The sequence below is a fragment of the Falco peregrinus genome, chromosome 9, assembly GCF_023634155.1.
Source record: "Falco peregrinus isolate bFalPer1 chromosome 9, bFalPer1.pri, whole genome shotgun sequence".
Classification (NCBI taxonomy): domain Eukaryota; kingdom Metazoa; phylum Chordata; class Aves; order Falconiformes; family Falconidae; genus Falco; species Falco peregrinus.
In genome coordinates, this window is record NC_073729.1 from 38,408,224 (window position 1) to 38,430,302 (window position 22,079).

General features: G+C 55.0%; 1 protein-coding gene across 11 annotated transcripts in view; it reads right to left on the reverse strand.

Moving 5' to 3' along the window:
- The window catches only part of CHD6 (chromodomain helicase DNA binding protein 6), a 93,002-nt gene that overhangs the window by 41,848 nt on the left and 29,075 nt on the right, over positions 1 to 22,079 (reverse strand). For 2 of the 11 annotated variants that reach the window (XM_055813507.1, XM_027783473.2), the window contains exons 2-5: positions 18,884 to 18,939; positions 6,840 to 7,339; positions 2,505 to 2,643; positions 1,823 to 1,972 (exon numbers count right to left, since the gene is read on the reverse strand). In XM_055813507.1, the coding sequence (XP_055669482.1) occupies positions 1,823 to 1,972; positions 2,505 to 2,643; positions 6,840 to 7,339; positions 18,884 to 18,916 (822 nt within the window). In that variant the 5' untranslated portion in view covers positions 18,917 to 18,939. Of the gene's footprint in view, positions 1 to 1,822; positions 1,973 to 2,504; positions 2,644 to 6,839; positions 7,340 to 14,055; positions 14,301 to 18,883; positions 18,940 to 22,079 lie in introns of those variants that run through there. The other 9 variants (XM_055813505.1, XM_055813512.1, XM_055813511.1 and 6 more) reach the window with 8 other exon arrangements.

Sequence of the window (22,079 nt, forward strand, 5' to 3'; positions counted from 1 at the left end):
TCTGTTCCAAGGCAAAGCAGCCCTGCGATGTTCCTTCACAGACTAGAAACACCCCTCCAAGAAAGGCATGGGGCAAGCTGGGGAGGGACAGACAACCAGGACATCCCACATCACTCATCCAAAAGGGTCTGGGAAAGCCTAGGTGGTGTCCAAGGCTGCAGCAACCCCTCCATGCCCCAGCCCTCAGCTGACCTGCTGCCTCAGCACTCCCCCTGCAGTGTGGGGCAGGATGCTGGACACAGCACGGCAACACAGTGAGCAGGGTAACAGCAGCTCTGTCTGGGCCCCTCCACTGCAGTCCTGTGGCCCAGGGTGGGATTTCTGCCTTATTTGGAGAGCTCTGCCCCACGCCAGAGTAATTTGGCTGAGGTGGAGCATGCAGAGATGCTTCTGCTGCAGCCACTGTGCAGTGCCTGTTTCCCCATGCCCAGGCATCCATCCTGGCTCTGCTGGGCTCCAGCTTGATTCTGGCCACAAAGGGTTTGTGTTAACATGGCCAGGGGCACAGTGCTACCATCACAGCCGCTGCCAGCACCCCTGGGCTGGGAGCTCCCACACTGACCCACAGTCCAGCTGGCACACACAAGTCTGTGGCTCATTGCTGGCAGCCTGTGGGCTGCTGGCGGAGCCCTGCACCGCCCCACAGCGCTACTGAGGAATGTGGCTAGGATACAGGGGGGAAAGCTGCAAGTCCAGGCCATGGGGAGAGCTGTCCTGAGGCCTCAGGACTCCTATCTTGCCCTGTTGGGTCAGTTCTGACCCTGGGAGCAGCAACAGACGGGCCCGGCCAAGCCTGCTGGCAAGAGGCCAGAGCAGCCACTCAGCGGACAGCCTTGCTGCCATCAGACACCAGCCTTGATAATTCATCTGGAGCAGGACAAAATGAGGTGGAAGTCCAGGACTAAGACAAGAGCAGGGTGGCAGCATGGACACATGCCAGAGGCAACCCATTCCAACCTGCTGTTCTGGAGAGATTACTGCCAGGAGCCCAGCTGGGACACAGCACTGGGCAGCAGCTGAAGCAGCCCAGGCAGCATCTCCTGTGGGTGTGTGACAGCCCTCTGGGCAAGGCAGGGAGCACCAGGCCAGGCCTTATTTACTAGCTTAACAACAGAGCTGACTAATACCCACACGGAAAGCCTTGTGAAGATAGGACTAACGAGAGACACAGGAACACTACGAAAACAATTATTGACTATTATTACTATCTGGCAGCTTTGTCAGCAACCAGAGAGAGGGAATGAGATGCAGGATCCAACAAACAGAACAGCAGGAAGGAGTTGCCAGCACCCACCAGGAGCCAGCAGTGAACCAGTGGGCAAAGGCAGGTCAGTGAGTCCCAAACTGCAGTGACACTGGCTGGTCCCTACCACACTGTCTGGCAGATCAGTTTGGCTGGCAGGTGTCAGGCTGGACATCTCTACACTCCGAGGTGCTGATGGAAAGCAGCAATGTGGGCAGAAAATGAGGATCTGGCACCTACAAAGCCCTCAGCTGGCAGAGCCAAAATAATAGACTAACCTCACAGACAGGAGCTACAGAGACAGGAGCCGCAGGCAGGCATGGGCAATGGGTGGGTCATGCCTTCAGGGACATGTTCCAGACGCTTTAGTCTACAAGCAGGACAGGGACAGTAGGACCTGCAAACCTCTTGTCCTTCCCTTTGTGCACTCTCAGTCCCTGCACGCTCCCACACAGGCATGCTCTCACGCCAACCTTGTGCTGGGATCCCCCACTTCCTCGAACCTTGGTACTGATACCCTTGGGACACCCTGTGGGGAGGCAGGAGGCCCCAATACCCCAGTCCCACATCCAGCCCTACCTCTGCCTGCCATGCCAGAGTAGAGGCGGAGAGTGCGGAGGTTCGCCCAGCTCCCAGCACGGCTATTGTCTCTCCATCATCATCCACCACCTTGAAATCCAGGTCCTCATTGTACTTCCTCCTCTTTACTTGCCGTCCTGAGCGGCGTTTCTGTGTATGGGATGAAAAAGGCAGTCATGGGGAAGATGGGCAGACCAAGTACCTCCTCTTTGCTTGAGTGGAGGAGAGGAAGCCCCAGGGCTGCCTGTTCTTCAGCCCACCCCCTGCCCCATGGATGGAGGTGGTGGGATAAACCCACTGCCATGCCAAAGTCTCCATCAATGCCTGACCCACACAGCCCCATCAGCCCGAGACCTGAAGCACAGGAGCTCTGTGGAGATATGGGCAGCTCTCCAGCCCTGTGGGGCTGCCCTGCCCTGCCGCACTGTGCCAGGAAAGAGGAGCTGCCAGGAGCCATGGAGGAAAGGGAGACTCAAGGCTGAGGGATGTGCAGCATCCAGGGCAGCAGCGTGCACCCAACCCAGGGCCACCAGCTGACTTTAAGCAGTCTGGCTGGTAGACCTTGGCTGCAGCCGCATTGCTGAATGCACTCTCTGATCACTGCGTCCCAGGGCCCAGCTCTTCTACTCAGAGGCAGCCAGGATTTCCTCCACTGGCAGTCAGATGAGGGCTTCAGACATACCTGGCTGTCAGCCGACTCCGCAGACTCCTCTGGGCTCTGAACGGATGGGCTCAGGAGATCCTGATCCAAATCCAAACTGTCCACTGGTATCTCATTTTTCCTCTTCCCTTTCTTCTTCCTCTCCACAGGGGTGTCCTTGCTGCCAAGACAGACGACAGACCGACAGTTAGATCTTGTTCTAGGGATCCCAGAAGAGAGCCACCAGGCACCCACACAGGGCTCCGCTCCCACTGGATCACCCAGAAGCAGCTCACAGCTCCTAGGGCTTCCCCCAACATTGGGGATCCCCAGCGAGTGATGCTCATTAATCACCATCAAGTGTTTCTCCATCCAATTCCAGTACATGGGGATGAAAGGGTCCACCTGCCCCAGCCTGGTGTGGGACAGAAAGGAGCTGGGCGTTCCTACCAGTCAGAGGAACCGCCCCACAGGGGCTGCAGGAGACAGGGTTCAGCCCATGGCCAGACCTCATGGCTCCTTCGGCATGGGAGGTCTGGCTGCATGAGGTCAGGATGCTCTGGATAGTGGCTCAGGCATGGTGATGAGCCAGGAGTAACCAGGCCAGTCTCTCCCCGCCAGGCAGGGTGACCCCTTCCTCAGATCGTGAAGTCTCCACAGTGAAGGCAGGTCCTGCACTGGAGTGCAGCAGCCTCTGCCCCAGCTGGGAGACCAAGACAGGGACCTATATCCAGTGCAGGCACAAGGAGGATCTCCCCACCAACAACGCCAGCAGGCCAGGACAACAAGGTACCTGCTTTGAGCATTCACAAACACGTCCAAAGTCAGGAGTATAGTTCAGCAGCTCCAGAGGCAACCTCCTTCCTGGCACCCCGGAGACAAACCTTTTAGCCCAGTCTGAGAAGCATCAGCCATCCTGCCAGCCACGACTGGTGTGTGCCACAAACCCTGTCAGATCCTGTTAAACTTTACACCAGTGTTAAGGCAGAAGTTGCTCCAGCTTGTGGCTTGTCTTCCCTGAGCCACAGCACTGAGTCCCCTCCCAAGACAGCAGCTGAGCAGACACTGGTCTGTGCCTTTGGCTAGAAGGAGTTAAGCCCTGTGATTGCCATGAACTCGTGGAAGATGCAGGTCCCAGATTCCCACTGGCACAATGGCCCACCATGGTGGTCACTGCTGCCTCCAAGGGCTTGCCAGCAGGCTCTGTACCACCAGGCAACTGTCCTCCATGCTCAAGTCATGGAGGGGATTTGAGCCTTGCTCCTGGTGAATCCCACCATCTTCCTGCAAACATAGAACGTGTGAAGATGCAGTGCAGCCCCATGGTATGCTCTTGGGGTCCGGGCCACCCAGCACCCTGCGGCACCCTCCACAACATGCCTGCCCAAGGGAACATGCCCAGGACTCACCAGGGTAAGAAACAACTGCTCTCAATGTGCCCAGCCATCCTCACCCTCTGCAAGGAACACCATTAAGGGCAAGATTTCAAAGAGCTGGTGCCTGCCCCTGGCCTGAGCAACGTCCCCTTCCTCACTCAGAGCCCCACCCATCCAGCCCCTCCACATTCCCCACCTGCACAGCAGCACAGAAACAGTTAGTTTCAAAGCCATGTTGAGGTTTTACCCTCGTTTCATGAGAAAAATCACTACTTGCCTGGGACCAGCAAAAACCAAGCAGTTAAGTCTGCTGTTCAGGCCAAAAATGCCCTGGCTGTGCACCCACACTTCAATTAGAGGCCCTGAAAATGTACTGCAAGCACTGCTTCCACCTGAGCAATAACTCCCAAGATATTGATTTGTAAGTCACAATTAACAACGGCTTCATTCATGAACTAGTAGTTAGCTATGATTAGAAATAATTTAGAAAAAATTATGCCACCATTATCTGTCACTTAGAGGACTCCCAGCAATCATTTCATCTGCATGGAGTGCTTACTCTGCCTGCCACTCGCCTCTCCCTCCCCATGCTGCCAGGGGCCCCCAGCCCACCTCCCCGTGTCTGTCCCAGGCTGTGGGCACAAGGGGACTCATGGCCCTGTTCCCTGCAGAGCTTCCACCTTGACACCCATGGGTGCTTCCACCCAGGGGCTGTTCCTCCCATGGATGGGTTTGCTGGTGGCTGACCCTGAGGCAACAGTCCAAGGAGAGGATCAAAGAGGGGCTGTGGAGGTGGGGAAGCTGCAAGCAGGACCCATGGGCTGGACCTTCCAAGCAGCAGGGGTGGACCTAGGTCCTCCTGGAAGATGCACATGCGCGGGAGGAAGCACCACAGGCTCAGGCTCCACTGGGACAGGGCATCAGGAAAGTGCAAAGCTTTGTGGCCCTCCCAGACTACCACATACGGTTTCTTCTAGCTGCATGTGTTATGGAGTTATACTAATTGGTCTCTTTTGCATGAAGCGACCCCTTCATTAGGGATCCACATGCTGGCCCCCAGTGCAGCAAGTGGATCCCTCTTCAGCCCTACTCCTGGTACCCCCAGACCCTGCCATGCCTTTGCAGGAGGGACAAGGGTCTCCAGCTCTGCAAGCTGGGGTCACCCCACCACAATCCCCCCGTCTAGCAGAGTGACTTGCCCACCAGCGACTCATGGCAGGTCACTATCATGGACTGCTTTTAGTGCCCAGCCAAGCAACCCACTAGAGTGGCAACAAGCTCCAGGACAAAAGCCACGAGTGCCTCCAGGAGCCCAAGCCTCCATAGTCTGCCCTTCCCCAGGTCTCCCCTGTTTTGTTCTGGTCCCAGAGAACCATGAACTGCCCGTATGGCAGTTTATTACTGGTGGAGCAGAGGTGTCATTAGGAAAAGCTTCTAGCTGCATCCCTCATCCCAGGATGCAACTTGGTGCCCAATGCTGCATTTACATGGGCTTCATCCTTCCCTTCATGCAGCCTGCAGTGCCCCGCCTTCCCTCTCCACCTCCAGTCCCTGTGCTGCAGCCCTCCCTGAGGCCTTGAGGAGCCCTTCCCTCACCCTCCAGACACTGTCTGCTTGATCTGTCCATCCCCATCTGCTCCAGCTCACCAGCCCATGACAACACAGCTTGGCTTCCGCATGTGCAGAGCCCCAGGCTCGAGGAATACCAGAAGTGACAGTGCTGCACAGCTCAGGGACCCCCCTGGGGACATGGTGCCCAGCTCTCACCCTGCCAAGCTCCCCACCAGCCTGGCAAGGGAGCTGTGCTGCTCCACGCCTTCTTCTGTTCAGCACCAGCCCGTGCCAATGGCACTAATGGCCACCTTGGCGCTGGCTCCGCAGCCCTGGCCTCTCCAGGATCTGGCTGTCAGCAAGCTCTGAAGAAGCAGGGCTGTGAAAGACCCAGGGCTTGTCCTTGCCCTGCACACGTGTCCTGCAGGCAGCCATGGTAGAAGGGAGCTGGGTCCCACAGGCCCTGGGACACGCACTCTGGTGACCATTTCCAGGAAAGTGCCCTCAAGCAGCTCTACCAAACTAACAAAGAAAGGTTTTGATGAAAAATTTCCAGCTGGCTCCTGTACTAATTCTGCTTTCAGTAGAAATATATTCATCCTATGCATTATTTACAGTACATGAGGAGGTCCCAGCTCCAATCAATAGGCCTGCTTTGTACAGGACTCTCCAAAAGCACTTACTCATCAATCCATGACAGTAAACCAAGCAACGCTGGTGCTGTTGAGACCTGCTCTGCTATCTGCACATATTCCCAATTAAAAAGAAATCAAAGCTAAGAAATCAGAGCTTCTGGCCAATCACCCTGTTAATTAAAAGGATGAACAATTACCGGAGGCAGTGGCATTGGGCTATGGAGCACAAGGGAGTCATCAGGCCTCCCCCCACTGCTGGCCCAGGCTGCCAGCACAGCTCTGCAGTTGCAAGCAAGGGACAGGTCCTGCTGCCCAGCAGAGGAAGAGGAGACAGTATGTACTCCACCATCCTCCCAAACCTGAGCCAAAGGAAAGCAGGCTACCAGCCCCCAGGTGTGCAAGGACCCGTGCTTGCACAAAGAGACCAGGGTCACATTGTCTCACACACATACCCTCAGCCCAGGCCCTCTGCCACACAGCATCTCACTGTCCTGGTGAGACACCTCCAAAAGGTCCCTCTGCCCCCCCAGGACACTTGGCACAAAGGCCAGGCCAAGGAGAGGACACCACTCTTTTGACCTCTTCTGGATCTGAGGTTTCACAGGGTCTCATCCCAAAAAGGGCACCTGCCTGTCCTGTCTCTGCATGGCTGGAGAGCTATACCTGGCCTCCTGACCGGCACATCTAGCCTTCAGCATGAAGAGCCTGTGCACCCTGCAGCATGGTGGCCCAGGGCAGCTCTCTTGGCTGAAGCTCCTGCGAACCCACAGCCCCATCCTCACCAGGCACAGAGACAAGGTCACACCATCACCCACCTGCTCTTCTTGAGTCTTGCTCTGGGGGCAGGCTCAGAGCCAGTCTTCTTGTCTTTAGGCTCCTTGGGGGCTTTGGGTTCCCGAGGTTTCCGGGGCTTCTTGGCCACCTCCCTCTGCTTGGGCTCCTTCGGTTTCTTGGGCTCCTTAGCCTTTTTAGGCTCTTTTGGTTCTTTAGGTTCTCTCCTCCTCTTTGGTTTCACCTCCACAGCCACTTTTTCTCCCCCTTCCTGTTCTCCCAGATCCTTTTTCTTCCGTTTCTTCTTCACCCCTGTGCCCCCGCCCCCACTGTCCTGCATCCCGTTCTGAGTGCCCATCCGCTTCTGGGGAGCCCGGTTGGGCTCCTCCTCCAGGCACTGGCACTGGCTGCCTGTGTCTGTGTCTGTCACTGTCAGCTGGTGGGGCACCTTGTTCTGCTCCTCGCTGCTGGCAAAGGGGTCCTCTGCCTTGCACTCCCAGGCATCCGACATTGGGGAGCAGCTCAGCGCTTTTAAGCTTGGCAGCTGCAGAGAGAACAGAAAGGCAGTGTGTGAAACAAATACCACATATAGAAATAGCAGGCGCTCTAAGGGGAACTGCAGCCCCAGTGAGGCTCCAATCCTGGATGCAGCGCAAGCAACATCCCTTGACATATGGGGGATGATGGCTAGTGGCCACCACACACAGATGCAGCTCAAAGGGTAGGACTCCCCTCTTCCCTGCCTGGTGGAGGCTGACAGGTTAGAGAGGGGTTTTGGTTCCCCACCAGCTCATGTAGGTCCAGGGCAAAGGCAGTGTGTCCCCAGGCACAGTCCTGTCTTTGATCGCACAGTCCACACCCGACTCTGCTGAGACCCAGAGTAACTCACATACCCAGGCCACTTTCTGCTTGTTGCAGCAGGCCCAAACAGAAAACGGCACAAAAAGGCCTAGCTCTGCTTGAGCAGCAGCAGGAGTGTCTGCAATAAGGAGCCCAGGCTCATGAGCAGCGACCCTGGCTCCTCGAGAGCAACCTGGGCCAGCAGAACTGGCCAGGGAAAGCCCAGGAAAAGAGCTGGGGGTGAGATTTGTAAAGGGGACCAGAAACTTTCCTTGCAGCAGCTGCAAGAGGAGGAGAGAGCAAGCGATGCACAAAGAGCTGTGCAGAAGTGTAGCTGTGTGCAACAAGGACAGTGAAAGTAACATGTTGGGCTCTGCTTCAGCAGCTTTACCTGTTAGTTCCCATCCCCAGTGCTCTGGTACAGGCAGCACCTGCCTCTGCCTGCACAGTTAGTCAGCTCACTGCACCCCCTCCCCTCTGCCTGTGATCAGGGGAAGGCGGGGGGGGGGGGGGGGGGGCCGGGCACCGGAGGGCAGCTGAGGCCATGGCCAGCACTGCTCCCTCCTGGTACTGCTGAGAGCCTGCCGCTGCCCACCACCCTGGCAGCATGGGCAGTCTGAGTTACTCCTCTGGCCCTGCAGCAGGACAGCAAACCCAGTAGCCTTTGCAGGAGATGGCAAATTTTTCACCCACAACCACCTGATTAACTCCTCCTTTTAATGCACAGCTCAACCATGACCAGAGGGAAGCTGCGGCCAGCCAGACCAGACCCAGCCTGGCAGCTGGCTGGCAGATCAACACCAGACTGAGCCCAGCAGCATGACCAGGGCTGGAAAGCTGGTCTTGCAGACAGCTGTTTGGTGGCTGTCCCACAAGACAAGGCATGGGACTAAGCCCCCGCCGGGCCCATCCTGCCAGAGGTGACACCTCCTCAGAGGGAAGCTGTGGGGCAGCTGGTGAGCGGCCCAGAAGGCAGCAGGCAGCTGCATGCCTTTGTTGACGGTGGTAATGCTCACCCTGGGCCAATGGCTGCCCTGGGCCAGGGATGCTGGTTTCTTCACAAGCCACCTCCCCGGTGCTGAGGTACCAGTGCCTCCAGCAGCAATGCCCTGGCCCCTGGAACCCTAGCACTATTTGCCTCTTCAGACACCCCAGAGCTGCAGGAAAGAATGTAAATACTTACATCCTACGGGCTGAGGAATGGAGCTTATTTAGGGTGGTCTAGGCACATGGCTCTCTGTATGGTCAAATTTCTGATTTGAATTAAGATGGAAGCATTAAATGTAACAGGCTGCAAAGTGGAAAAGTACCCTCAGTCTCCCTGCAGCCATCTGCAAGTGGGTCTGCTGGCACATCTGGCATCAGCCAAGCAGGCTGCACCAGCACCTCTGCCTGCATGCAGCCACCTCCAGCACTCTGCCCTGGCCCCTGCTGCTGCTCTACTCGACCTGGGACAGGGGTGAGCAGCTGTCCTGTCACATGGCCAAGCCATCGAAGTGCACCCAAGCAGTTAAGGGGAACCTGTTCTGGGCTGGGAAAAATTCAGCGCTACAGATGCTGCCTCTAAGCCCACACGCTGAGCAACACAATCAGTCCCAGCTTTTTGCATTTCTCAGATCTTGCAGGTTGGGGATCAGCTGGAACAATTTACTGCATTAGCTACAAAGCTCACAGACCCCCAAGAGCCTGAATCTCCTTTTGCTTCTGTGCTGATCAGCAGCCAAGTGCAGATACCAGATGGAAAGCAAATCTTCAGCACCCTGGCACAGCAGGAGGGTGAACTATGCCCTCCCAGCCACAGCTTGCAGCCTTAAGTCTGGCAAGGGCCTGCCCACTTCCAGGCAGATGACCCAACGAGCAACAGGTCTGGATACTACAATTCTGGTACCATCCAAGAGCAGCCGATATCACCGGCCCTGCCAGAGAAGGGTTCCCCAGCTCACCCACAGGACTGGACCAGGACTGGGCTGGGAGCGGTGCTGAGCACCTGGAGCAGCTCCATCCCCAACAGTCTGTGCCTGGGGGAGCTGAGCCATGATGGCCAGGCATGGATGGAGACCTGGGTCCCTCTCATCGCATGCATCAGCAACTCCCAGCAAACCAGCGTGGAGTAGGGAGTGCCATATTTCCACAACCACACACCAGCCAAGTGGTCCAAAGCTTTGCCCTGCCCCATCTGCTGTCTGGATCTGCAGCTCCAACCCATGCTACAGAGCCCAGGCAAGTCCCACTCCCCGCTGGCACATCCACTGCTTGGCAGGAGCCTCAGGCCCTACTGCATGAGATGGGCTGATAAAGCTGTCAGGAAAGCAGGTCTCAAACAGTGAGCTACTTTGTGGGGTCTGCCTCATGCTTGCATTGTGCTGCTTAGGCACATCAGAAAAGGCATTTCAGTGATTGCTGATGAAGACATCTTAGCCTGCCACAAGCCCTGCTGCAACAGAAAGTTAAATGCTTTACAGAAACAACCACAAGCTGTCAGGTTTGTGAAAATGCAAGCAATTCGGCTCCTCCTGCATCACCTCTTGGCTGCCAACAGCCCCTCCAGCCTCTAGGCAAGCCTGTCATGGTGGGAGCACCCCAGCACACTCCCCAGGCAGCACTGCAGGCCCCCAAATCCAGCAGCACCAGCACTTTGCCATGGGATGTCCCATCAGACGTCACAGTCTGCTGCGTCCGGGAAGCAGTGTCTGTACCAGTCAGCAGCAAAAGCAGCCAGAAGCTTATGGCACAGGCCCTGCCATGAAAGGGCTATCAAACACCAGCCTGTGGCCAGGGCTTGCACAGGCAGCAGAAGCACAGAGGAGCATGGAAGCCAGGCTCCTCCACACCGACTGCGGGCAAGGTACTGTCAGACCCAAAACCACTTCTGCACCCAAGGCTGTTTTGTTTGTCTTGAGGGGAAAAGGTTCCATGTCATATTTTTACAAGTCCACAGCAAGCTCCTGCCACCCACACAGGACAGCGCTGCCGAGTACAAAACTGCAGTCAGAGCTCAGCACGCTGCTGCAAGCCAGGGAATGGGCTTTTCCTACTTCCCCTTCATGAGGTTCAGTTTATCCTGGCTTCTTATCAAAAGGAAAAGCCTGAGAAAGCAGTGCCAGCATTATCTGTGCTCCTGCATGGCTTTAAAGCACACTCACAGCCTGCCTGTGACAGCCTAGCCAGTTCTTTGTGGCAGGCAGGAGCACACTGTCCCTGTGCAGCCAGTGCTGGAGCATCAGCTGCTGTCACTGTGCCGCGGGGAACCACCACCTCTGCTTCCAAATGGAGAGGAGAAGGGCCCATGTCACACTGATGCTGTCACACAGCACCGCAGGGAGCTCTGCTGCAGCAGCAACCTCCAGGCAGAGTGGCCTGAAACACACGTCTCCACAAGTCATCAGGCTGCCCATTGCTTGCCTGGGCTACTGGCCACCGTGTCTGTAGCAACAGACAGCAGTGACACTACCACGTTCAGAATCCCTTCACAGGGGAGAAACACATCCAGCTTCAGGAGCCTAAACCTGGCAAATCAGGCCCAGGACGCTTGCTGCAGCAGGCTGCTCTGGATCAGCCAAGGACTGCTCTAGGCCAGTGCTCTGACCCTGAGGGTGGGCAGGAGTGGGGCAGGGCAGGCAGCATGCTCTGCCTGCCTGTCTGCCCAAGCTGGCTAAAGCTTGGGAGCTTCAGCAGGAGGACTGCATCCAGACTATGGTAGTCAACAGCTTCACAAACCCACTTGCAACCATGGGTGCCCAAAGCACCCGGTGGCATTCAGTACTACAAGCTGAAAAAAACACTAACCTTGTTTAAATTGTGCTGCCCTCCTAAGTGGCTTCTATTCTCAAGGTGAGAGTGAGAAGGAGGATCTCCTTGTCATCACTCTCTCCCGTTCACTGTTTTGCTGTTCTCCACCATACCATTCCCCTGCAGAGCTCTCTTGGCCCAGCTAAGGTACAGGTGACAAGTCACGGTCTCCTTGCAGGCAGGCTGGGCTAGCTCTCAGACCATCTCCCTTACCCTTCTTTGCACCTCTTCTAACCCCATCAGCTTTGGGGTGGCAGCAGGAAAGCACGCCATATCAGCCAGATACCACATAGCAGCAGGAGGGTTTCTGCTCTGTTCCTTCTCCCTTTCCTAACTGCTAAACATGCCTCTGGGACAACCTGTAGACAGCTGCCAAACCCTCCGTCAGCATTTTATAGTCTCCTCCAGGAGCAGGTTCCCTCATATGCATTACTTGGCACATCTTAAGACTTCTTCAACTGTGCCTTCTTCCCTGCTGCACACCTTGAAAGCAGAAATGTTTTTCCTGTACTCTGCTTCCTATTCTTTAAACAGTCACTCGTTTACAGAATGACCTCTTCTCAGGACAATGCTTAACTTCTTGAAAAGCATTTGGTGAGAAACTTGCCTAACAGTTGCTTGGGAGCCCAAGGGCACTGTATCAGCCCAGACCAATCTCATACACACAATACAGCTATCCTTAAAATCCCCAGCAGAGAGCAAGGACTAACTTCGCTGTACAAAAGCCATGCTATCCACCACTATGGTGTTTTCATAAATAAAGTGTCTATTATAGTTCCTAACAATTTACCCACTACCCAAGTAAACCTACTGATCTTTTAATTCCACATTTGCTACAGCTCCCCTTCCATGAACGTGGCCCTGATGGGTGACAACCCCTAACACTATTTATTAGTGATTCCCAAAATCTTACCAGGCTCCTTTACAATTCTAGAGTAAACACCATTGAAGCCTGGTGACTTGTGTTACTTTGCTCAAAAATGTGATGCGCCTGGCATTGGGGATGGCTCTGGGTTGGGAGCCTTCCTAACTGAGCTGTTCTGCCAATGTCCCTTTTCCACAAGCACTCACTTGACACCTCAACCACGTATTTACCCTGTGACTCCTCTTAAAGGCCTTTTAGTCCCAAGATATTTGGGGGGAAAAAAAACTTATTATCAAACTCTGTGTCTTTAGCAAGTGGTTCCTAAAAAACTTGTTAGAGATTTACTTTTAAAATCCCAGAATATGTGGGGTTTTTTTTACTCCAACTTTTTTTAACTAAAGAGAAACATAATTTTACATTCAACAGCCTCTTCTACACGTCTTCTTACATGCCCATCTAACCACACAAGTTTGTTGTTTCTGGGGTACTTTGGAGGGGAGTGGAATGTAAAGAGGATGACTTCTAGGTTTTGGTAGGTGATGCCCATCTCTGAACTTCTGATATCATACCAAAGCAGCCTCCAAACACCCAGTAAGCTTTTTATCCTTAGAGCTGTGTCTTTGCACTGTCTCTCAACTGGAATTTTTTTTTGGTGACAATTGCAACAATTTTACATTTTCAGAATACACTTTTATGTAACATTTGTACATTATTTTATTCCCAGAAGAATCTTCTATAAAGTACATTTCATACAGGAAAGCAAGTCCCTCAGCAACAGCTGGAATATGAAGTCTTGTCCCATGTGTCTAACTACTGTCAAAAAGAAGGTCGGGGGAAAAAAATGTTTAAAATCTCCCCAGAGAGCTATGAAGGCTAACAGTGAGCACTTATAATTGTATGACCCCATTAGAGGGCAAAGCCAAGGTCAAGGTGGGCCTTAATGGTGCATTTCCTTAACTTAAAATTGTTAGTTTCATTTGTAATCCCCATTTGATTTGACTTCCCAGGTTTTGCTCAGGACTTCGGGGAAAGCATCACAACAAAATGGGAGGCGAAGCTGTGAAGCTTGCGAGATGCACCAGCCACCCTGGCCCACGAGGGTCATGCAGCACCCCTGACCCTCTCCAAGCCCTCCAGCAAAGAGCGGAGCTGGAATCACAGGGACCTGAAGGAACAGCTAAAAACTCCCACTTGGCATTTGTGCAGGGAGCTCAGGAGCAGTGAAGTTCAGCAGTAGCCCAGGGCCAGCAGGACTGCCTACAGTATGAGCCAGGTCCAAAACCCTCACCCTTGTCCTGCCCGCTCCAGGTACCTGCCAAGGGAACAGCAGAGAGGAACAAGGGGGAACAGCAGAGAAAGTGGGGAGGGGAAGAGGGAGGAAACTGGGAAAGGGCAGCTAGGACTACTGTGTGCCAGGATGACACTAGGACATTATGGAATGAGAGTCCTAAGGAGCAAGTGAGATGCAGAACAGCAGGTAGCTTTGGGTGAAGACAAGAGAAAACTGGGCCCAAGCACCTGGGAGAGGTACAGCAGAACAGGTCTGGCTTGGCTAGATGGGGCAGAAGATCCTACACCTTATGCCCAGCCAGCAGGGAACCATCACATACCCAAAGCCCTGCTCCCTCCACAGCCTGTGAGGCCACATCACATTCCCTGCCTCCAGCACTCCTGGGCTCCCCCCAACATGGCTGGGCAGCCCAGCATCATCATCCGCCCCGTAAAGACAGCACCAGTTGTACAGCTTGTGCACTTGCATGTGATACCTGGGAAAGGCTGAAGAGAGAAGCTCCCTGGACCCAACTGGCAGAAGTCACAGGCCAGTACTGCTGGGAGGTGTGGTGGGGATGAAGTGGACGTTGCATTTGCATTGCTGGGCACAGAGGCCTCCTTGCCAGCCAGCATCACTCTTGATTCATACCCAAACCCTGGAGTACCACATGAGTTTGGGCATGGGAAGCGGAAAGGAACAACAGCATGATGTCTACCCTGAAGCCCATGCTGTGCCTCAAGGCCCTGCCCTGAGCCTTGCGAGCTTTACCCAAAGGAACACAACACCACCAGCAGCACAAAACTCTGCCACAGCCTCAGGGTCTGAATGGCAGCTCTGACCTGCGAGGAGATCACAGTTTGAGCCCTTCTCCTGGTCATCGCCAAGAGCAAAGCCAGCTCCCCTGGCTACCAGACTGAGACGGCATCCACACAACACACTCTCGCTGGGCAGTGTGACCAAAGCCAGCAGCAATGCACATGCTACATGCCAACTTGCATGCAAACACCAGCACCATTTTCAACCACATTTGCATAGGCTGAGCCAGGCCTACCTGCAGACCCCCAGGAGAAGTAGGACACCTCTGCAGAAGCATTTGGGTCTAGGGCACAGCTCAAACCCTGCAGAGGTCTGTCCCATATGTGGAGTATCCATGGGGACCCTGACTACAGGGGTCATCAGAGGTGTCCATGCTCTTGAGACAGAGGCTGATGGCTGGGGGCAGCCCAGCAACCCTGCTGCTCGGCTTCCCCCCACAGCATGGACCAAAGCCACCAGCCAGGCTGCCACCACACCAGGAGCCTGAGATGGGCACCATCACGCTGCTCTGCCTCCCCACGACGGCCACGCTGGCAGCCACTGGCCCAGTCTATCTGCACAGCAGGCTGCAGAGCCACACAATGGCAGCAGAAAAGGCAGCTGCTTCTATATGCAGTGTTTAACAGGCTGTTGAGCCACCCTCTCTGGCAGCTGCAGTCCCCACTGGCAGCGTGCACAGCATGGGCCATTGTATTCTAGTCACTGGGTGTCCACACCCCTCACTTCCAGGTCTTAATGCAATGCAGCAGAAGCTAAAAATACATAAGTGCCACCCTCTGTCATGCCTCCTCCGAGCAGGCTCTGCAGTTGCCATGGGATGTGCGTGATGGAGGTGGGGCCTGGCTCCGTTCTGAGAAGCTCCACCAAGACACAGCCCTCAACAACTACAGCCAGGAAGGTCCATCCCATGGCCGAGCCAGCCCTGGCAGCATGTCCACACCACCCTGGCACAGGGCATGGTGGGGGCAGAGGGCAAGGCAGCTGCCCTGGGCTGGCCAGGCTGTCCTCCCCACCTAGTCCCCTCTGGCAGGGCAGGAAGAAAGGGAGGGAAAGAGCATGGAAAGAGGAGGGCCTGTGCAGCAGTGTGCTGCCACACAAGGCAGCAGGGCCAGGTGCCCTTGGGACCATGTGAGAGGACCAGGACCAGCACTCCTGGCTGTGGGTGGAGAAGCAGGGCACCCTGGCAGCTCACTGCACCCCCTGCCCTTCATCCTTACCAGAGTGGGTGCCCACATGCTGCTTGGCAGAGCAAAACTCCTCTATGCATCTGGCACCGAGGGCCATCGCATCTCACAGTCCCACCACGACAAAAAAAGCCCAAGATGGGCCAGAAGCCCACAGACACAGCCTGGGACAGAGCCACAAGTACCCATAAGCTGGGGGAGCCCCTGTTCCCCTGCACCAGCTCCCACTGCTGTCAGGACTCTGCTCCCACCCCAGGGAGCTCTAGTAACAGCCCTTGGCAGTGTTTGCAGCAGATGAGACACCTAAGCTCATGCTTCACTCACAGATCTATAAAATTCAGGAAAAACCTTCATTTTATGAGCAAATGCTTGAAACAAAGGTAACCAGAGCTCCCACAGATAGTCCTGGGGGCCTGCGTGCCTTTATACATCCCCGCTGCAAGGGCTGCACTACAGCCATGCCTTGCAGCACCTGCAGCCCCAGGCTGTTCCCTGCTGCCTCCCAATGCCGCTGGCCACACACCACTGGGGATCAGGCCATTCCCACCACCTCAAAGCCCACACTGAAAAGTCAGAAGAGCCCTCCCGGAGAAGGCAGGAGCTAAGGGGTCACAGGGTCTCCCATCCCCTCCCTCTCCAAGAGGCAAGTCATGCTACTCTGCTCTTACAGTCTGTGTGGGATGGGAGCATTTCCATGGCTATAGGATAAGAAGATTTACGCACTGTGGGATAACTGCATTTATTTTAGTTCAATATTTCTCAAGTTATTCAACAAGTCAGAGCTTGGCAGAAATAAGCAGGAGTAGACGACCCTTCAGTGCCCAAGGAGAAGCAGGATACAGACAGAGGCAGCCCAGAGCACCCTCAAAGAAAATCCATTTCTTGTCATTGCTCCCTGGGGTACCTGGACACCCCTGTCCCACCTCTGCCAGCAGACAAGGAACCCTGGCACAAAGCCTCATAAGTCACAAGGGAAGCGACAGGTTTCACTAGTTAGTCACAGCTTGGTGACAAATCCATCAGATTTTCATGCATTCATGCAAACACAGACCCTGCCTGTGCTAACAACAGCCCCTCATCTGGTGCCACCAGTAGGCAGTGCTGGGCATGCCAAGCCATACCAATCTATGCAGGAAGGGTGGCACTGCTGCAGGGAACACCAAGGAGCCAGAGAGAGAAGCCCCTTCCAGGACAGCCTGCTGCGAGACCCCAGCTCTCCAGCCCAGGCTTCATAATCCACTGGTGGTGGAGATGGGCAGGACAAGGCACTTGCTCAGGGCACCCACAGACTTGAGAAAGGAGAAAGAACATCTATAAACCATTCCCAAAGGAAGCTGACAGTTCTCCTGTCATCCCTCACCAATATGAAAGATGTCAGCATTCTGCCAGCCTTTGTACCCATGGGCCTGAATGTACACCAACATGACAACCAAGATGGAGTTTCTTCAGGTGAGAGGCTGGTAGGGAGACACATACAGAAAATGTGTGGCCCTTGAGAGCCTGGGGAACCACACAAGCATCTCATCTTCTCCAGAGAGACGGTCCAAAGGACTTTCAAAGGCAACAGCCATGAGGAGTCTGTTTCCAAGGTATGAGAGCTCCTGGGCTCAGGTGTCCAGGGGGACACAGAATGGCACCTCTTGCTAGTTTTGCCTCTGATGCTGCCCAGCAGGCTCTGCAGAGCATGGCAGGGAGCCACCCACCCTGGGGAGCAGTCACCCCCTTCACATCAATCAGGAACCCAGAGTACTCCCAGGAGCCCTGCTTGACCAGGCTTTCTTCCAAACTCTGAACTCACAGCAGCATTCCTGACTGCTGCCCAGACCCTTCTGGGGACATCCCAGCACAGCCCTTGCAGAGCTGGTGACCCCAGGGATGCTGCAGCCCACTCCGTGACATTCTGCAAGAATCGTCCTACACTGCTGCCGGTTCAGAAAGCTCAGGAGATGAGCAGCTCGACCCCCACCCCCCCTTGCTCACACTGGCATGCCTTTATCTCCCTTTATCTGCAGAAGCAGTAACAGAAAACTACTTGGCAGCTGAGCCCTCTAAAATCTTTGAATGCTGGAGGACAGTTTTGCTGTACTTAAAATCCACATCATTTCAGCAGGCCAAATCTGCTATATTACCTCAATAGGGTGGTGGGAATTTCTTACCTGGGCTTCACTATCAGAGGAGAGCGATTGCTCACCCATGCCCCAAAGCGCCCTGCTCTCTTCCTGCCCCAGCAGGAGTGATCCAGCAGTGCTGGTACCCAAGACCTGCCCATGCTCCCCTCCTTCTCACCTTGAGGCAGGCTCAGCTTCACAGCACCTTTAGGACACACTGATAAACTCACTACTTCCTATAATATCAGTGCTTTGTACACACACCTTCCTATATCCACAGCATCTGGCTTGTTGCAAGTTCAGAACAGTACACTTGCCTTTTCCAAACCCTTCCCTCCCTTCCTCCTCCCTGTTAACCTGCCATGACAACGCCATCTGCAGCTGCCCTGAGCAGCACAAAGATGCCAGAGCTTCAGAGCTGGCTAGAAATGGCACCAGCTCGTGCTCTCGAACAGATTTATCCCTTAGCTCAGTATTCAATTTAATGGTTTCCCATTAAAAGCAGCACAGACACAAATCAGCTCAGGGTGGACCAGTTTGTTTTACACCTCCAGCCATATTTCACCCCAGCAGGAAAAGCAAGTCTCCATGCATGTAACAGGTCCCTTCTCCTTATCAAAGCACTGATGGTCTGGTTCTTTCTCTGCACACAGTTAATACAAAGACCACTGGCTCATAAATCTCCTCTGGGAGCAGCAGGTAGTTATGAACTGACGCGGCAATTCAGAAATGGAAGCTTGGTGCATTGGGATTATTTCCAAGCAAAGGAAGATTCCCTGGCCAAGCTCTCACAATCCCCCCCAGATGTGGTCTTCCCCAACCTCCCTGCTGGTGTTAGTCCTGGAGTATCGTGTTATTAGCAGCAATCACAGCAAACAGGCAGTTTATATATGTAATGAGATTCAAACAGGAACCAGTATTAGCGACTTTGAGGGAAAGAAAGAGTTGCTCCTCTACCAGCAACAGAACCAAATTAAAAGCATTTCCATTACTGAAGAGAAACCCTATTTTTGTTCAATTGCCCACAATGGCCTCATCCGCTCTAGGCTGCAGCTGAGGTCAAATTCTGACATGCTGAGCTGTGGCCCTGTCTGGAAATGCAAGGCCTCCCCTGGCCTCCTTCCCACCACACACCAACTGCAACAATTCACACACAGGACATGGTCCCCAGGCCTTGCCAGCTGATTTGGGAGAAAGAGAGAGGGTCACAAACCTGCTGTTCTTTTTTCTGTATTTTCATTATCATCAAATCTGGGATGAATGTTATTTCTGCAAGACACAACACACAAAAATAATTCACAATAAAGAGACTGGTGAAACCGAGGTGCTCAACCTGTCCACATTATCCCTCCAAGAGGTCAAGCCCCGGTGCTGTTCAGAGCAACACAGCTACAGGAAATGTTCTCAGGGACCAACTTAGAGACATGTGCTCTGTTGAGCCTCGACAAGGACTCTGACCATAGATCTCCCCACAGCTGGATGCTACCCGAACCCCACTGGGCAAGACCAACCTTGCAGTGGCGGTCCCAGCATGAAGTGGTGCACCCAGGGCTAGAGGAGACGCACTCCACCTCCCCAGAGCCCCAGATCCACCCCAGGCACCCCTGAGAGATGTGTTGGATGTTGCCAACCCTGCAGCAGCAGAAGGAAGCAGTAAACAAACCAGCCTCTGCCAAATAGCAATGACAGCAGAAAGAGATGTGGAGAGGATGCAGGAGCTTGAGGTGGCTGCAAGCCCTACTACCAAGGAAGAGCTGCTGCTAGGGGGATGAGGATGGAGTAAGCAAGGAGGAAGGAAGAGCCATGCTGGCAGACACCATCTCCCCAAAGAGCCGCAGCAGCCCTCGGAGCAGTGCTGGGGCAGGGCCAGCAGGCCAGCTGCCTCCTCAGGCCTGTGTCCCTGCAGTGCAGGAGGATCTGCAGAAGCGGCACCCACCTCGCAGCCCATAGGAGGAAGGGGGGCTTCTAGCAGAGGTGATTCCAGAGCAACCCCCCCCCGCCCCCCCCCCCCCCCCCCCCCGCCAGGCCTGGCCAAAGGAGCTTCAGTTGCAAGTCCGGCTCTTAGCAGCACCTTAGTGTCGGAGGCAGAACTTCCTTCATGACCAGGCCCCTACGTTGTGCCCCACCAGAGGAGGGGGCCAACGAGGAATCTGCGGCCACACAGCACCCCGACAGCTCTCTGAGACAAAGACCATTCCCTCCGGCTCCCTGCACCACAGCTCAGCACCCTGCACCTGGTGGCAGTAGTCTGGCTCGGCCAGCAGCACCTTTTTGCTGGTCTCTCCCCAATAGCTGCAGCTCCCTGCAGGCACTGCCTGAGCACCCATGCCCGAACGCAGAGGCACGCCACGCCAGCAGTACACCCTCCGCCGGCTGCCATGTGCCCACAGGACAGGGCCCAGCTGGCGAGCAAGGCACACACCTGCCCAGGCCCAGCTGCTCCAGGTATTGGACATAGGCTGGCCACTACCAGCGGCAGGAGAAAACTGGGCCCACTGCCTCCCTCCCGCTGGTGCTGTCAGTAGAAAGGCCAGAAGTAACCCCGCCACACGCAGGGTCAGCACTGGAAAGGGCACCAATCCCGGGTGGACGGGGCATTGCTGCAGCTCCCCAGGATGCACATGCTCACCAGCTGTGACAGTTAAGGCGACACGGTGAGGTTATAGCTCCATGCCCTCTCCACAGCAGCCCCAGGCATGGCACACTCAACAGAGCTGTCAGGGTTTGCCCAGAGCCCCCTGCTCCAGGCAGCAGATGCCCTTTGGGGAGCCAACCCTGGGCAGTTGTCGGCTCCCACAGTGCCAACAACAGGCGCCTAAGAGCCCAGGAGTATTTGACAAGTGGGATTTAGACACAAATCCCACGAACACCTGCCTCTTGCTTCCCTCCCATACCATACAAACCCCACTCCATGAGCCACAGCAATGAGACAGTCTCCCCTGCTACTGCAGCTGTCAGATTCACTTGGCACAAGGGCACTGCAGGCAAGGCCCAGCGACTCCCCCAGCATGTCCCCCCTCCCCAGCAGGAGCACCCTGCTAGGCCCAGACCTTACCAAAACCCAGAGTCATTTCTCCCCTGACCTCACACCTCTCTTCGCAAAGGGGAGAGCCCAACGGGTTCTACAGGTGGGGAGCGCTTAGGCCACTGCAAGAGCAGACCAATTCTGCATGATGATGCTGGTCCATGGCTCACAACCACCACACCAAGGAGAAGAGGCAAAGGCTTCTAACTCTGATCCTGGCTACATGGCATGGGCCAGGCCAGCACTTCCCACGTCCAAGTCAAGCTTGGTGGCAGTAAGGCAAGGAAGCCCGTGCCACCCACTGAGTGGCAAGGACTTTGGTGGCATCTGTGGACAGGATGACACAGAACTTCTTTCTCGTGACTAAGCCTGCCAGCTCCTCCTGTACTCCTCCAAACGTGCCCCAGAAGAGCCTGGAGAACAAGGGGCTAAGCCAAGCTGGCAGATGCATGCAGCTGTAGCAGTGGTGCTCTCCAGGAAGGACCAGGCAGAAATTTCAGACCCAGTGGCCGCTGCAGCTCAGAACAATCCTGCCAGGCTCCAGCAGAGAGCAGTCCCATCCCAAGGGTTTGCTCAGAGCCAGAAATCTTGCAGATCTGGGTTCAGGTCAGCTTTCACAGAGGCCTCTGGGCTACAGGAGACTCCAAGGTGCTCAGCTTACCCCTCCTCACCAGCAGCATGCAAGCACACTGGCCTCCATCTGCCAGCCCCAGCGGGTGCCCAGCAGGTCCTGCCAGGGCCCATCCAGTCCCTCTCAGCTCCCAGGGCAGGAGATGCTCCTGTTCTGGCTGTGCTTCCCAGCCTTTCATTCACTGATTTTCTTCTGGACTAACCCAGAAGATGGATCCTGGGCCTTCGACCCCTGCTCCTACTCCAGCAGAGCCAGGGCCCCACAGTGGAGCACACAGGCAGTTTCACTGAGACCCAAGAGATGTCAGGGAAGGAGAAAAGCTCAGATGTTTGCAAGGCACCAATTCAGCACCACTTCTGGCAAGCAAAAGTCAAGATAAATACCTTGCTACAAGTTCCTCAGCACTGGGCTAGCCCAGGCTGGAAGTCTCTCATCACACGGCCTTACAAGAGCTTACTCCCATCACGCAGGTCTAGATTTTCAGAGCCTTTTTTTTCCTTCTCATTAAAATAAAACAAACATCATCTATTGTGGATCACACACATTTAGTGGCCTAGGTCCCTGCTCGCTCACTGCCTTCTGTACAGTGGTAACACAGGCAGTTGCCAGCAGCTGAACAAGAAGGGCCAAAGGATGCCAGGAAGCTTGTTGCCACAGTGGGCAACTTGGCCCAATGCTGCTGCCTCCTCAGAGCCCAGGCAAGGGCTGCTGGACTCTGCTGCCATCAGCCTCAGTGGCTCAGTCCCACAGCCA